The sequence below is a fragment of the Ammodytes marinus genome, assembly GCF_949987685.1.
Source record: "Ammodytes marinus genome assembly, chromosome: 9".
Classification (NCBI taxonomy): Eukaryota; Metazoa; Chordata; class Actinopteri; order Uranoscopiformes; family Ammodytidae; genus Ammodytes; species Ammodytes marinus.
This window is the reverse complement of record NC_137213.1, coordinates 9,512,545-9,528,060: the sequence shown is the minus strand read 5'-3', so window position 1 is coordinate 9,528,060 and position 15,516 is coordinate 9,512,545. Positions and strand designations below refer to the sequence as shown.

Genomic DNA, 15,516 nt, shown 5'->3' with positions numbered 1-15,516 from the left:
CTTTAAGGTCTATGAATTGTTGGTTCAGTAATATGAAACAATAATAAACAGTTATAATTTCAAAGTTTGCCGTTTCTTCATGAATCCTCAAACAAATCTTACTGATGTTACTCATGTCGGTCTGTTCTGGTTTAGATCCGTGGTTCCCAGTAATGCTGTTGGGAAGCTCCTAGGGAGGTTACAAATTCCCTCTATCATCTCTTTCTACCTGAGCGTATCTAATGTAGTCTTTGCATTAGACAATGTCTTATATTGCCAGGCTTTTGTCAAAAATATTGAGGAATGTTACGTGTTTATGTGTGAGTTTGTATTATTTTCTACACAGTTTATGTCTTGTTAGAGCGTATATTGTAACAATGACCACACACACACACGGGCCTGGGATGAATGGGACTGGCATTTGCTTATGAACACTTAGAACCTTCAATTTCTATTACAATTAATATGGAAAGAGTATCTTTATAGCATAGAACAGGAGTTTTATTCAAAAATATAGGGGAAGGTGGGGTGATTTGTGCATTTTGGAAGTTGCAAAACCCCTTGTTTCTAGAAAACCGTGGAAGAAATTGGAAATGTGACCACATATTTAAGAAGAGCCATCCATTTGACTCATCCTGTAAAGAAGGGAGACACAAGGAATAAGATATAAGCACATTTAAGCTCAAAAAACTGTGTTTTGCCTTTCAAAGTAAAATTTCCATGATCAAGGTTTTTTGATTATTGTGTCTGAACAATTATAGACACGTTTGAAAACATTTGACACATGTTTTAGTGCTTTGGTATGCTACACTTTGAGTCTATATAGTTAGCACAATGTCAACCCTAAATTGCTGCATCATGCCTATTATCCAAAATTCTGGGGATGGGGTGATTTGTGCGCAAGGGCCTGGGTGAGTTATAAGTAAGTAAGTAAGTAAAATGTATTTATAAAAGCACATTTATGACAGTTTGCACTGTCCAAAGTGCTGTACATAGTGCATTCAGTAGGTAAACAATGAAGGTAAAATAACAATAACCAAAATAAAAGACGTAAAGCCCATACATCCACATAAACACAGATAGTAGTGCAGAGGTAAGTAAGTAGTGCAGAGGTTAATGGGGAGGAAACACCAGGGTGTACATATGGGTTTTGAGCCTTGATTTAAAGGCAGAAATGTAGGGGGAATCACATTTGTCAGGTGGCAGTTGGTTCCACAAGCACGGAGCAACTAGTGCAAAGTACATTTCTGAGAGTTGTGCCAGTGGCATGGCTGTATACGCTGGTCACCAAAAGAAAGTGATAGTCTACAGTAGCTCAGGAGAGAGTGACATCTCAATTCCACTTAACGACACCACTGATGAGAGTTCAGATGGCCAGAAAGATGACTCACTTTAAAATCACTTTGAGTAAAAAGTTGCACAAATCACCCCACCTTCCCCTATATATTTCATCATTATAATCCATTATTATGATGAGCAAATACTTTGGCCATTTGGTTTAAGAAAGGGGATCAGTATGTTTAAAAAAAAAAAGTGTTTCTCAGATGCTGTATCTTCATCTGAAACCCCCTCCCATGCACCTCTCTGATGTCAGAGAGTTGACATGGAGCTGCGTCTGACCCGCCCCCTTCACGCTGTGATTGGCCGACTGTATTCAGGTGAGAAGTATCCCGGGTTTGAACTCTCCTCAGACAACTATTTAAGTCACTGTTGGTGTTTCCAAATGAGTGCAGCGCTATGATAGCCTGGAAATCCTGACCCTGATATCTTGAACGATAGAGGGTCTGGCGACGATCAATAGTAATTTCCAACTCTAGGGGCGGCTCCTACTCGTGCATTTCAAATGCCACTGCACGCAGTTGGATAGCACTACAACCAATCAGAGCGATGCACAAGTGACGTAAGCCCCGTTCGTTTAGCGAACAGCTGTTAAACTGTTCAATTAAACGTTTGCCGTTGTCGGTCGGCAAAACAGAACATTCCACTTACTTGCTAGTGAAAGCTATGAGTCCCGTCTTCCAATTCGTTAAGGGTCGAGGCCAAAGCAGTCTCAAACTCACACAACATATCCGCAGCCATCTTTGATGTTTACTATCACAGCTTCGACGTCGCATGCACGTCACTGTCGTCATCCGGTTACGTCCTCCCCAGAGCACCATATAAAGGGCTCTGGCGCGCCCATATTAGATAGAACCAATTGAAACGTTATACCAGATTTCTGGTAGTCTTGATAAGCTTCAACGGAGCGTCTCCAGACCAACACGCGCAGCAAATTTAATTTGCCAGCGCCTAGTGGCAGGTCTGGGAATGCCAGGCTAGCGCTATGAATGACTTCAAGGAGAAAGTGTACACCGCTAATCTCATTAAAATCACGACGTCTCTGTCTTGCTATTCAGAACACAAGTTAACACCTTTGCCGCTCGTCAGACGTGGTGTGAGAACATTGTACTAATGTTTTTTTTTCTTTTCAACCATACTGATGCCTTCACTTGTGTCCCATGTTTTCACTTGGATACTGAGTGCAGCTTTGGTGCATACTATGTGCATACTCAACTGTTCTGTGCGAACAAGATCATGGTAACCCCTTTATTTAAGCAGAAGCACCTCACTGGCTTGTGAGGGAAACATTCTGAGCATAGGCTAAACAGGCCTGTTAATCAAAAATATCAACATGTGTCAAAATTAATTTGTCTTTCATCATAATTCAGCACTTTATAAATCAGATCTGATAAGGGATGATGTTTGGTATACTGCGGGAGAAGGCAGAAGGTGTGCATTGTTTTCTGCTGAATCCAATTAACATTCTGCTGATGCACATTCTTGACAGTTTTAGAAGCCAAGTAGAGCTTGGAGGAGCATGCAGCTGAAACAAGATTTTTGACTGTAAAGCTAAAGGTGATTTTTTCCAACCTGTTTTTCACTTTTCACATGCACAATGGGATCAACGTTTTCATGGCGATTAAATCGTGGACTAAGTGCCTGTGATGTGTCCCTTCTTAATGAGCCCTTAAGAGATTAGTGCTGTGTAAGAAGGAGTTAGATGTCTTTATCTTCTCTATTAGAAAATCAGACTTTAGGAAGAAAGGAAGAAAAAAAGTGTCATATTTGCACTTTATTGTCACACTTTTATATTTTCACGCTTTTCATAAAATGTGAAAAGAAAATATGCAGATGATTATTTTACCTCTATGAAAGTGCGAGTGAAGGCCAGTTTCTTAAGCAGAATGATGCAATGTGTTTTGGAAAAGTAAGGGTTGCACTTCCGTAGCTTAGTGTTCCTGTTCTCAGAAAACATATTGGCTCAGGGTGCACTGTGTCCTCATCCTGCAAATCTTACCTTCTCCGATGCAGTCGGTCCACCTGGAATTAATCCCAAACTGTCTGACACAGATCCTCAGGTCAGACCATGTGAACCAGACTGATTTAAAACGCAGCCTGATGGGTCACTGGAATCCAGAACTACCGCAACAAATTATGTTTTGTATCAATGAAAATGTAGCATGCATGGAGGCAAATGTAAGAATACGTTCAATTCAATGTTGTTAGCAATGAAATAGTTGTGAGATCAACTCAAACTCCAGTAGCTCTGAATTCATAGCATTGCCGTATTTTACTTTTCGAAACCATCTATCTGGGTATACGTGGTTTACATTTTTAAATTTTGTTGATAATGCAAAGTGGTGATGATGAAAGCAAAGATACTTTTTAGGGTTCACTGTCCAGGTTGTTTCAGTTTAATTAGTAGTAGATACAAATTCAAGTAAGGTTAAAAAAAATGGGATTGCTCAAATTGGATTTTTGAAAATAATAAAAATAATTTAAATTTAGAAAATCCAGCCTACCAAGTATACTGACCATGTGATACAATACCTATACTCCTATACTAATTTAGCATGCCATAAAAAATATCAAGTATGTCCTTATATGCATTTCAAATGCAGTATGCAAAAAAGGTCAGATGTCCTACTACATTTGTGCAAGCAAGACGCATGCATTTTGTCTGTTCTGGCCCACAATCCGAGGCGGAAGTTACATCACGGACTGGTTTCCCACCGCCAGAGATCCGGCTTCGGGTTTGAAAAACTGGTGGCAGAGCAACACCAGGTTTGAGCTGGTCTGGAAATGCGAACCGCCTACGTCAGGGGCCGGGGGAGGGATTATCCTTACCAATCAGACCAACTAAAACCTTGTGCACCACCATGCTTCACTGTTGGGATGGAATTGCCCAGAGCAATGAGCGGTGCCTGGTTTCCTCAAAACATAACGCTTGGCATTCACACCAAAGAGTTCGATCTTTGACTCATCAGACCAGAAAATGTTGTTTCTCATGGCCTGACAGTCTTTCAGGTACCTTTTGGCAAACTCCAAGTGGGCTGTGGCTTCCGTCTGCCCACTCTACCATATGGGCAGCAATGGTTGTCCTTCTTGAAGGTTCTCCTCTCTCCACAAAGGAACCCTGGAGCTCTTTCAGAGTGACCATCGGGTTATAGGCCTCCTCCCTAACTAAAGCCCTTCTCCCCCAATCACTCAGGCCAGGACACACCAGTCCGTCTACCCGAAAATGGAGAATGCCGATTCATGGAGCTCCAGTCTTCCCGTCGCGGCCGAAAAAGTGCAAAGAACACACCAAACCGACTGCTGACTTTCCGTACACTCTGCGCTTGCGCGGGACGTAATGTCTCCATAACAACAGGCGGCGCTAATCTGTATTGTGGCCCGAAAAAATACGGAAGCCGGAAATGATGGGACGGCTCTCTAGACCATAAACATAGATAGAAATACATATTTATATTTATGGACCATAAAGAGCACCATTTTTAGCAGAGAGTGTCGAGCATGGTGTCGAGCAGTCAACAAGGGTTGATGCATGTGAGTACTCGCTGAACGAAACAAACAAACACATTAAAACGATGGCTAACAGTTGTTAGCTGTTTGTGCTACCCACCTCACTTCCGGGCTTCACTGATTCGCTAGCCCTCCACAAATCAAATTGCTCCAACTGAAAGACTGCCCGCCGACATCTACGACGACCGATTTCACGGCACACACCAAACAGATTCGTGTCCCCGCCCCCTCCCGACTCTACGACGGCGATTATCGGGCCGGTGTGTCCTGGCTTTAAAGGGACGGCCAGATCTAGGAAGAGTCCTGGTGGTTCCAAACTTCTTCCATTTACGGATGAGCTCAATTTTGAGCTTGATCGCAAAGGCTGTGAATACTCATGTACAAGGGATTTCTTAGTTTTTCAATGTTCTATGAATTTGCAAAGATCTCAAACAAACTTTTTTTAAGTGGTATTTTTGGGGTATTATGTGTAGAATTTTGAGGAAAATAATTACATTTAATCCAGCGTTATTCCAGGCTGTAACATAATGAAATGTGGAAAAAGTGAAGCGCTGTGAATACTTTCCGTATGCAAATTTTTACCATCCTCATTTCCTGTGGTTTTAGCCTGTGGCAGAAGATTCCAAGAGAGATCCGAGAATTACAACTCTCATTACTAATAGTGCTTATTTGAAGGACCCATCCACTTTACCGCATGCGCAAGTAAAACCATGTGATTGAGAAATCCAATTTAAGCTGGCAGGGTTTAGTGCAGTAGAGGTCAGAAAGGACGGTGGGGTCTTCACCACTAGTATTGATGAGATTCTCTCATAAGGATATGTCTTTCATAACAAAGATAGTAAATTAATGTTGGTGTAAACAGTTTTTCTCCTAATATGTTTCATTTGTTTTAAATATTCTCTGTGGCTTTTAATATTTAACAATGCTTATAGAATGCCTAATTTCTAATGTTTTCCACGTGAAAAAAATCTTCTGATATTCAGAGAGAAGATTTTAAAAAGTTAAGACATTCCCTATGAGCTTGTCACCTTCAGTTTAAACTCCTCTCTCTCAACTCTCTCGTCACTGGGGAGGGGAATCGACAGAGCTAAAGACAGGCTGAGAGCCACTAAAGGATTATCATGCGTCACTCCAAGAGGATCTCTCATTCCATTACTGGCCTTCATGAAAGGAAGCCCAATGCTTTTTTCGCAGGGAAACATGGAATTAGTTGCTCCCGTTGGTTATCTGTGACTGTTACGGTTACCACCAAGACAATTGCCAGACAACTTTAACTTTTCATCAAGTCTTCAGGAATTAAAGTGGCCCGTCTGGGTTCTGATGCCATGGTGGAACGCTGTTTTGGACTCGGATTTTGGTGCCTTTGCAAAGTGACACATGGATATGCACAGTGGCTTTTCAGCAATTTGTAACTCATGGAGACTTTTGGGTTTCTTCAATCTCCATTTATTTGGTAGTGTGATGCTGACACACTAATTGATAAGAAAAACCTGTGACAGCATTTTTTATGTGCACACTTCACCAATCCAGAGTGACTACCTTGGATCATGCAGATGAACAAACCTTTCTTGAAGACTGTTCTGGATCATCCTTACCTCCATGGCATGTTAAGAAGATTTATTTGACAATGATGGAGGATTGGGAGCATGTGTAATGATCACATTGTGCTCCTGTGAACTCTGGTGACCCATATATCTTGGGAAAACCAGCCAGAGAACCTATAGAAGGCAATAGCCTGGCAGGAGTCAATATTTTGTCAGGTAGGATGAGACACTGCAGTGGCTGGTGGGTGTGAACTCCAAGAGTAGTCCTGGCACCCCGCAATAATTGAAAGAAGGCAGGGCAGGGAAGGGTTTAAATGGTGTTAATAACAGAGGAACAAGATGACGGGTCAAAGGTTAGACAGAATGGAGTATCCGGAGGCCTGGGTCTGGGTAAGACAGAGTTTAGGACCAACAAAGTGTCTATGGATATACTTGTCACGCACATCGAAGATAATGATGAAAATGAGGACGAATGTGAGGTGTCAGGCAACAATAACGAGGAGGAGGTTGAAGTTGATTACACTCAAGACTATTGGGAAGATGACGATGATGTTTACCAGGAATTTGAGGAGTTGGACTTTGAGGCCCTGCCGGATCACTCTGACACGCAGAGCACTCTTTCAGATGATTCCTTCTATCCCCCCGACAACTCAGATTTCTCCAAAATGTATCGTGTGCCAAGCCCTGAAACCCCCGAACCCATTTCCTTCTTTAGGGCCTGCAGCAACAACAACGCCATCATCGTCAAGATTATGATCAGACGAGGAGTGACCGAAGAGGAAGTGGCAGAGACGGATAAGAACCGAAGAGTAGGTTTCGGGTTCAATGTATTTTTTCTCAGGCACAAATCATTTTGTTTTCGGTGCTAACTAGAAACCTTTTTGTGTACAAAAGCAAAATAATTCCAAAGTCATTCCACTGCTTTCAAAGGTTAGCTTAGGTAGAAATACATGATATTCTATCACCATCAATCTTGAAGGACTGCACCAGAGTTTACGTACGCTTAGTCATTATACATGTCCTGTATACTTTAGATGAATATTTACCAATCATTGCGTTGGGAGTTTCAGCTTTTTAGATGTATTTTACTTTTTCACAGGGAATCATTGGTTTTCATTCATTTTGGTAACCTAGATTGAGGCAGATATGATGGATAACATAAGTCAGGTTTTGAGTCAAAGTCGATTGTTGTGCTGTGGGGAAATAAATGACCACCAATAGTATTTTCTAAGGATCGTAGGGAGGACAAATACATTTACTACAATTTTGTGCACACCAGACAGTTTTATTGATAGGTGCATTGGATCATACATTTTAACTAAAAAAGGGCATTTCTTGTCTTCACTTTACTAACGTGTAGGTCCTCAGATCTTTATCACAAAACATAATTTAAACTGATTAAGGTAATTTAAACCAACCGATTGGCAGGATATTTATTCCACAATAAAGATATATTTAAAGATAGGCAACAACCAGACTTGGTTTGCAAAATAGTCAGTACAAATGCAAACTACCCACAATTTGAGGTCAACAGGCAAAGCATGCAATGCCTTTGGTATGGTCCTTTGAACTTTTTTCATGTTATATATTTTGATAGCATCAGTGGTAAGAGTTAATTTTCCATGGTGTTTATCTACACCTGTGTAGCTAATGTGTGTGTGCAGCATCAGAGCTGCACAATTGTCAGCAAAGTTTATCATAGTGTAAACCACCCACCATTTTAGGCTTTTACATTTTCATTGTAAGCTGTTAAAGGTCACATATTATGCTAAATGCACTTTTTAAATGTGTTCTAACATATCCATGGGTCCACGGTGTGCCTAGAGACTGCCAAAATATTAAGAAAAATAACAATCTCATTTTCTCACTCTCCCCCTTTCTGAAACCCCCACCCCTCCCCCCCAATATACTCCGTTCAGAATTCTCCTCGTTTCTGACCTCAAAAACTGGAAAGCCAGAAGCTTCCACTGTGCAGCCCACACCCCTATTTCTTATTGGTCCACGGCCCTGACAGACAGAGGGCGAGGCGTATCTGGCTTCGCTTCCGGACAGGGGGCAGGGGGAGCTCAAAGATTGTATATTTACGAGGGGAGCTGCAGCTCTTTTTAAAAAATAGGCCATTGTGAGATTAGCTGAACATCAGCATAGTACAATAAATGATCTGAAAGTTTTTTTCAGCAAACAATTAAAGAAAAACGTATTAGGGACCACTAAGACCATATAATATGGTGTATAATAGAACCGAAAAGTGTATAATATGGGAGCTTTAAGTGTTATGTCCACAGTTTACAAGTAGCATTCTCAAATGGTCAATATTTTTGTGATTTTGAGTTCAATAAGCAAGTCTAAAAATGTTTTATACCTAGAGTTTCTACGGTGGCGCTGAGCATTCACCAAATAAAAAAAGTTTCACAGCTAATGTAGCCGTTAGCACACTCAGGATCTCATAATTACGAGATCCTTACCACCCATTCATCAATAACGATGGCTGTGTGTGTGTTTGTGTGCAGACGAGGTGAACCTAGCCATAGGCAAATGTAGGCAATTGCCTTGGTTTCCGGACTACAATGGGCCCCATAATCAATACAATTATTTTAAATATGTTTTGACTGTTCATTCATTAATCAGCGATCGCATCGGGTAGCCTATACCGAGGGACAGACTTTCGGCTTTACGCCCGTGATCAGCTGCTGAGGTCCGACTGGGCTTTTCTCCTGAACAGTCCCAGTGACTGCATATATGCAAAGTGGACATGGCTATAGCCTACTCATTGTCATGCCCTCCTTGTAGAAGTTCTTATGTGATTGTATGAGTCAAGGATCACACCGAGTTTAAACGACTGCATTTAATCAAAGCATTCAATAAAACTGCGCTCCGATAAAGTAACAAACAGGAAGTAAAAGTAAACTAGCCCACCGGGCATTCTGATTGGATGAGACAACACAGTACGGTGGCTCTGGTGGCTCATACTTAGCAAACTGCATATAATTTAACCAAATGCTAATGTAGCCGTTAGCCCACTCAGGATCTCGTACGAGATCCTGAGTGGGCTTACGGCTACATTAACTGAAACTTTTTTTATTTGGTGAATGCTCAGCGCCACCGTAAGTTTCTTGTCAGTGTTTATGATATAAATAATTCTGTAATTGATAATGTTAAGTACTGAGTGAACTTGCTTTTGCACTAGCATTCACGTCAGATTTTGCAGTGAGGCCAGCTGAGCCTTATGCAGCTTCTGAACACAAGCAAGCCATGCAAGGTCAAATCCTGGAGAAGGGTTCAGAGCAGTCGGTTAAGCCTCCAGAGACAGATGGGGGGCGTAAACTGCAATGTGGCAGTATAACGAAGCAGCTTGCCAGCAGGGCTCAGCATTAATAAGGCTAACTAAGAGATTGACCTAAGCACTAGGTAAGAGATACTGTATGCTTTTGAGCCTGGAACAGACAGAGAGATTACTACTGTATCTTTAGTCTATTACTAACTTTCACTGCCTGCAAGCTCAAGTGCTGTTGTTTTTGTGTTTCAGTCGGGCCTGATGTTGGCTTGTTACAATGGCTACGTGGACGTGGTCATGGCCCTCTCTCAGTGCCCGCATCTTGATGTCAACTGGCAGGACAACGAGGGCAACACTGCTCTTATCTTTGCAGCACAAGCAGGTGAACACAACTATGGACTTTGAATAAATGGCCCCTTTAAATATATGGTTTATACTTTTTATACATATTGGTATTATTATTGTGTACAATCGAAACAAAAAAAACTTCTAACCACCATGACAAACAAAAAGTAACCCTTTCTAGTTTTCCTTCAAAGTTGTAATCTGCAACATTTGAGTTATGTTGTTGTTTCTTTTGGCCGTAAATGTAATTGTAGGCGCTTATGGACCAGAGTTTCTTTCAAAACCAAGCCCCAACCTCTGCGATTTTATTTTTAGTAACCCGCAAGTGCCACTGGGGGGTGGTAACAAGACTGAGCAATTTTTCTTTGACTCACTTGTTGGACAGGCCGTTTTCAAATTCTTATTAAACCTATTTACAGCCTGGTCCACAAAACCATTTTAGTCTGTATGTTTAGGTCATATCGCCATGACAACACTGAGGGGGGTGAATTTTTTTGGACCATGCTAGTTTTTATTTTATCGGAGATTAAAATGTATTGGCGCGATCTCTTGAGTGACAGCTCTCCGCCCGTTGTCCCTCACTTTGCCTCGGAGGTATACGTCAGCTAACTCCCTCCCTCCGACGTGAGGCAGAGTAAAAATCTCACAAAATGGCGACGCGCACAAACCAGGATTATTGGATGCCGTGTGAATAACTGAGGTCAGCCCAGATGCTACATCCATATTATTTACTATCTATGTTCAAAACTGAACATAATTGACCTAAAAATCATAGAATGTATATAAAAGATAAAAACTAGATGATAAAACTAACTCCCGAAATTAAAGCTCCCATGTCCAGAGTACAATGGAACGCAAAGCTGCAGCGCGGGAAATTCGACATAGCTACTCCGATAGTATTACAAGGCAAAGCACCAAATACAAGACCTTTCATCAGTGGGTCATATGCTCAATCCCCATTGTTGTAACTCTCTATTTGATAGACAAGAAGTAAACAGACAATACACTAGATGGTAATCTTAGAGAGTCTAATGTTAATGTACCGAATCTTGACGTTCAAGGGGAACTAAACATGCCATGAACCAATAATAATTGTCACTGCTGGCTGTTTTTTAAGCAGAAGTATAGTATCGCTTTAAATGGTGATGGCAATTTGCTGGCATTAGACAGTATGGAAGGTAAATTCATAGTGATGCAGCCACATGTATCAGTCATTGTGTCCAGGCGACTCATCTGCTAACGATGATGAATGAGCTCACTGTTGCTTGTGATGAATAGCAGCAAGATTATCTTCATTTTCTGCTTCGTTAAAATTAGTATCGAACTCCTCTCATGACAGAGCTCTTTGAAACTACTTTGGGGAACAGGTGCACAGGACTGTGATTTGACAGTACTGCAGCAGAGTGGTCAAATATGGGTAGAACAAGTTTCCCCTTCACTAAAGATAGAAAGTGCCTAGATGTGTGTTTGGAATTTAACCCTGGTCCGCAGATTTGAATCACCATCATTAACCATCCTCCTTACCCATCCAATCAACGTGCTTCTGCTTCTGGCGGTGTATCTCCTTAATGGAAACTCAGTATTGTGCTCATCAATATAATTGGGAAGGACCAGTCAGTTCATTATCCTGGATTTAGACTGTATTTAGGCCTACTAAATTAGGAAAGTTTAGAAGCTTTGTTGAATGTTAGAAATCTGCAGATGGACTTCAAATCCATCCATGAATAACAGTAAAGTTACTTGTTCATTCAGACCGCGGTAATGGTCTGACCATTTATTGTCGTGCTATATAAGATTGGATGACTATTTGGAAAGACGTTTAAAATACATCTAAACTTGAGGAGTATTTCTGTGAATATGATAAAATGTAGCATATCACAACTGTATTACAAAAAGTTTCTTGAGGTGGAATAAATGTGATAATATTAATTTGAAATAATTAGTCTAATTAACTGTCTAACACAGCTGCTAGCCTACCACTAACAGTCTTGGGGCTGATTGGAGCAACCACGACGATAAGGTGCCGATAGGTACGAGTTACTAAATAGTAGTGATGGGTCGATGAGGCCTCGTGAAGTGTTTCGAAACATTACCAAACTGTGTCGGTACTGTGTCACTGTGCTGCTCCATACTGACATCTGCTGGATCTTTAAAATCATTAACGGCAACCCAACGACAGACTCAACTGATTTAATGACCATGATAGGCTATACAATAATATAATTTAACTTATTGTATTTTATATTGTATTATTTCATATCTTAATCAAAGTTTGAATATCTTTGATATTGTAGTGAAAGTTGGGGTGTTGAGTTCTGATAGATCAAGTGGGAACTGGGAAGAACCATATGAAATTACAAGGAAATAAAAACAAATACCTTATTTGCGGATATAAGATCAGAATGGTCCCGCACGGCGGAAACTTTTATTTTTCTCTCTGGCTCAATTATGGCTTGCAGACAAGGTTTTCGTTTGAAATGATGCGTGATTGTTTTGGCACAGAAGCATCCCGTTCACAGATGCGCTTCCTTTTAAACACAGTTTGGCGCGCCCGACGAGCCGCATCGACAAGCGATACTGCAACTGTATCGTCACATGACTTTCTTAAAGCGATACGCGCACCGACACGGGGCTTCGCTCTATGAGCTCGACACATGCGCCGACGCATCGGTGTTGCCCGACCCATCACTACTAAATAGGTGAGCATAAATGACCAAAAGTCAGAATCTACGGCCACGGTAATGCTTTAAGCTAAATACTAGCACTCTGACTTGCTCACAAAAATAATATCAACATTCTGATGTTTAGCAGGTACTGGTTAGAATCTTCACCATCTCACCGTCACACAACTAGCGTAGCATGCTATTTGCTAATAAGCTTCCTAATTAGCACTAAACAGGTAACACTTACCGTGGCCGACCATGAAATAGGCCTAGTTGTTAAAATTGGACCGATCAACTGATTAGCATAGTTAAATATCTTCTGTGGAATCCTCTTCATAGAAAAGTCTTCATGGTGTGGTATTCTTTGTGGGCCTCCAAGAGGTTGTAAAGTTACACATAAGCCCTAAATCCACATTCAACATATTTTCAATCAAAACAAGGTTGAAAAAGCATATTGTTATGCTGACAAATATTGACAAAAGGACATGTGGAAAAGCAAAGACAATATGGGAGATAGGCCGAAGAAGCTTTGCCAGGGCTAAACTGAAGAAACCTGTGTAACAATTCTCTGCAGGTCATTTATTCATCTGTAACTACCTACTGAACTACTTCCCTGGGCTGGACATTGAGGGGAGGAACTGCCACGGTTTCACAGCTTTGATGAAGGCTGCCATGCAGGGCCGGGGTCCGTGTGTCAGGTCTCTCATGCTGGCGGGTAAAACACATACATTTGTCAATTGACGTCTAGTAGAAAAATTACATCTTATATGAAAATGTTTTCTTCTGACCAACAACTGAGAGCTGTATATGGGCCTATTAGAGGGAAGACATATCTATCCATCCATCTATCTATCCATCCATCCATCTGTCCGTCCGTCCATCCGCCCACCCACCCACCAATCCATTTATCCATCCATCCATCCATATATGCCTATAGTACAGCGGTACTCACAGATCATCCATGATCGGCCACTCATAATGTTTCCAGGTGGCGATATTCAGAAAAAAGACAATGGCCGTTCCTTAACACCCAAGGAATGGGCTCTCTTCACTGGCCGATATGAGACGGCCAACCTGATGGATCAGCTGATGTCAAAGCCCTGTGCCGAGCAGTTCTGTGACTCCTTCTCCCTGGAGTGGCCCATGCTGGAGGTAAAAAGAATCATCATGACTCCAGTCCTCCTAATGGATGCTTATTGTCCCTCAGAAATTCATAACAAGGACAGAAAATGTATTTTTCAATTTATATAATGGTGCTAATTGCTCTAATTGCCTTTGGTATCGGGTGGTTTTCAATAACAAGATTATATTAGTTCACATTATGTTTTTGGATGAAGTAACACGTTCCTTTACCACTGAGAGAAACATGCTGTGTCAAATCAATCTGTCATTGTTTTATTCTTTTCAACATGTAACATTAACCAACATTCATATGTTTAACGGTGGCTTGTTGGATAGCTGCTGGTAGGCTCTAGATCTTTTTCGGCCACTGACGTGAGGAACGACTGTCGCGGTCGCTTTGTCAAGTGACCAAGATGTCAGAATGCCATCTTTAAAGAAAGTAAAACCAGAACTGGAGAGACAGCAAGCTCAAAAACTGCGACCGCTACAATTTGGCTGAGTTTTGTGCAGGATAGGTTGCCGCACTTTGAAGCCAGTGACGATCCTATCCAACACATTTCACGTCATTGGTTAGTACCTGGTCAATGGTGCTTGAAACCTCCAAGGAGCAGCTACCATAAAATAAAGTACCAGGGACCAGGTACTTATTCTTAGCGGGAAAGCAAAAAAGGCGAGTAGAGGAGGGTAGAGCCGAGACCATGTAGTGGAAAAATGCCAAAAGTTACTTGTTTTAAACTATGACTTTTTATCTTATTGTGCAGGAGCTGGTGGCCGAGTCCCAACAGCCAAAGTCCTGCTGGAGTCGTTTGAGCAGCCTCTTCTCCTGCTGCCCTTACAGGTTTTACATCACAAACAAGGTGGACCCTGTGGACGATGGCGTTTTTGAACACATGGTCCGTGTCACCACCAGTCTCTCCAGTCCAATCATTGCCACAGCTTGCCGCACGGTCAATCCCAGCAGCCCACCTAGCCTTGGCAAGCGTCGTCATGCCGTGCAGGAGATCCTTAGGAGGCAACGGTTGGCTGACCTGAAGAAAATGGGTGGTCCGGAGAGACTGAACAATTACAAGAGATTTTTCCAGAATTCGCGGGTCCTCCTCATTCCCAAGAAAATGGATCGGAGGTCCAGCCTCCAGCCTCAGATACTGAGTGACATGGCCGTGGCGTCCTCCATGGCCATGAGACGCGCAAGTCTCCTGCCTCTGAACATGCTGAGGAGAAGCAGCGTGCGGCCAGGCATCGTGGTGCCCAAAGTGAGGCTCTGCAAAGCCCCGGCTCCGAACTTCATACCGGATAAACACAGACGTAACCGCAATTACAACCAGCTCCAGCCCCCCAAGTGGAACTACAAGATGAAAAGAGTAGAGAGGAGGGAAGAGGAGGAGAAGCAAAAGATGATATTTCTTATGACAAAGAGGAGATGATGAGGGGAAAGGGGAACACTTCTGAATGTTCACATTACCTGGGAAAGCAGGACATGCTGCAACTTCAGCTTGTCTGGTTGGACAGCCTCACATTGCTTGTACAACGCAGTGTTGAAGTGGTAATTAACCTGAAGAGGACTCTGTAAATGTGAATTTAAGTGCTAATCCTCATCTTTGTTTGCTGAGATTGCTGACATTGTTGGATTTGTTGCCTTGTTTCTACTTGAGTGCATACATTTAATTTGTGAGGCCTAATTAGGGAGGATTTTGATATGGGGGCTCAGGATACTCTGCTCTGCTGTTCCTGCTGTAGGATGCTG

The 15,516-nt window shown here is 41.9% G+C and overlaps 1 protein-coding gene across 1 annotated transcript; it reads left to right on the top strand.

Moving 5' to 3' along the window:
- Positions 1 to 6,682: 6,682 nt before the first annotated feature.
- On the top strand, positions 6,683 to 15,196 carry ankrd33bb (ankyrin repeat domain 33Bb; the record flags this gene model as incomplete). The annotated part of the gene is made up of 5 exons (XM_080034011.1): positions 6,683 to 7,177; positions 9,895 to 10,024; positions 13,225 to 13,365; positions 13,639 to 13,802; positions 14,534 to 15,196. 5 exons carry the CDS (start codon positions 6,683 to 6,685, stop codon positions 15,194 to 15,196), a joined length of 1,593 nt encoding a protein of 530 aa, XP_079890137.1.
- Between the last annotated feature and the right edge of the window lie 320 nt (positions 15,197 to 15,516).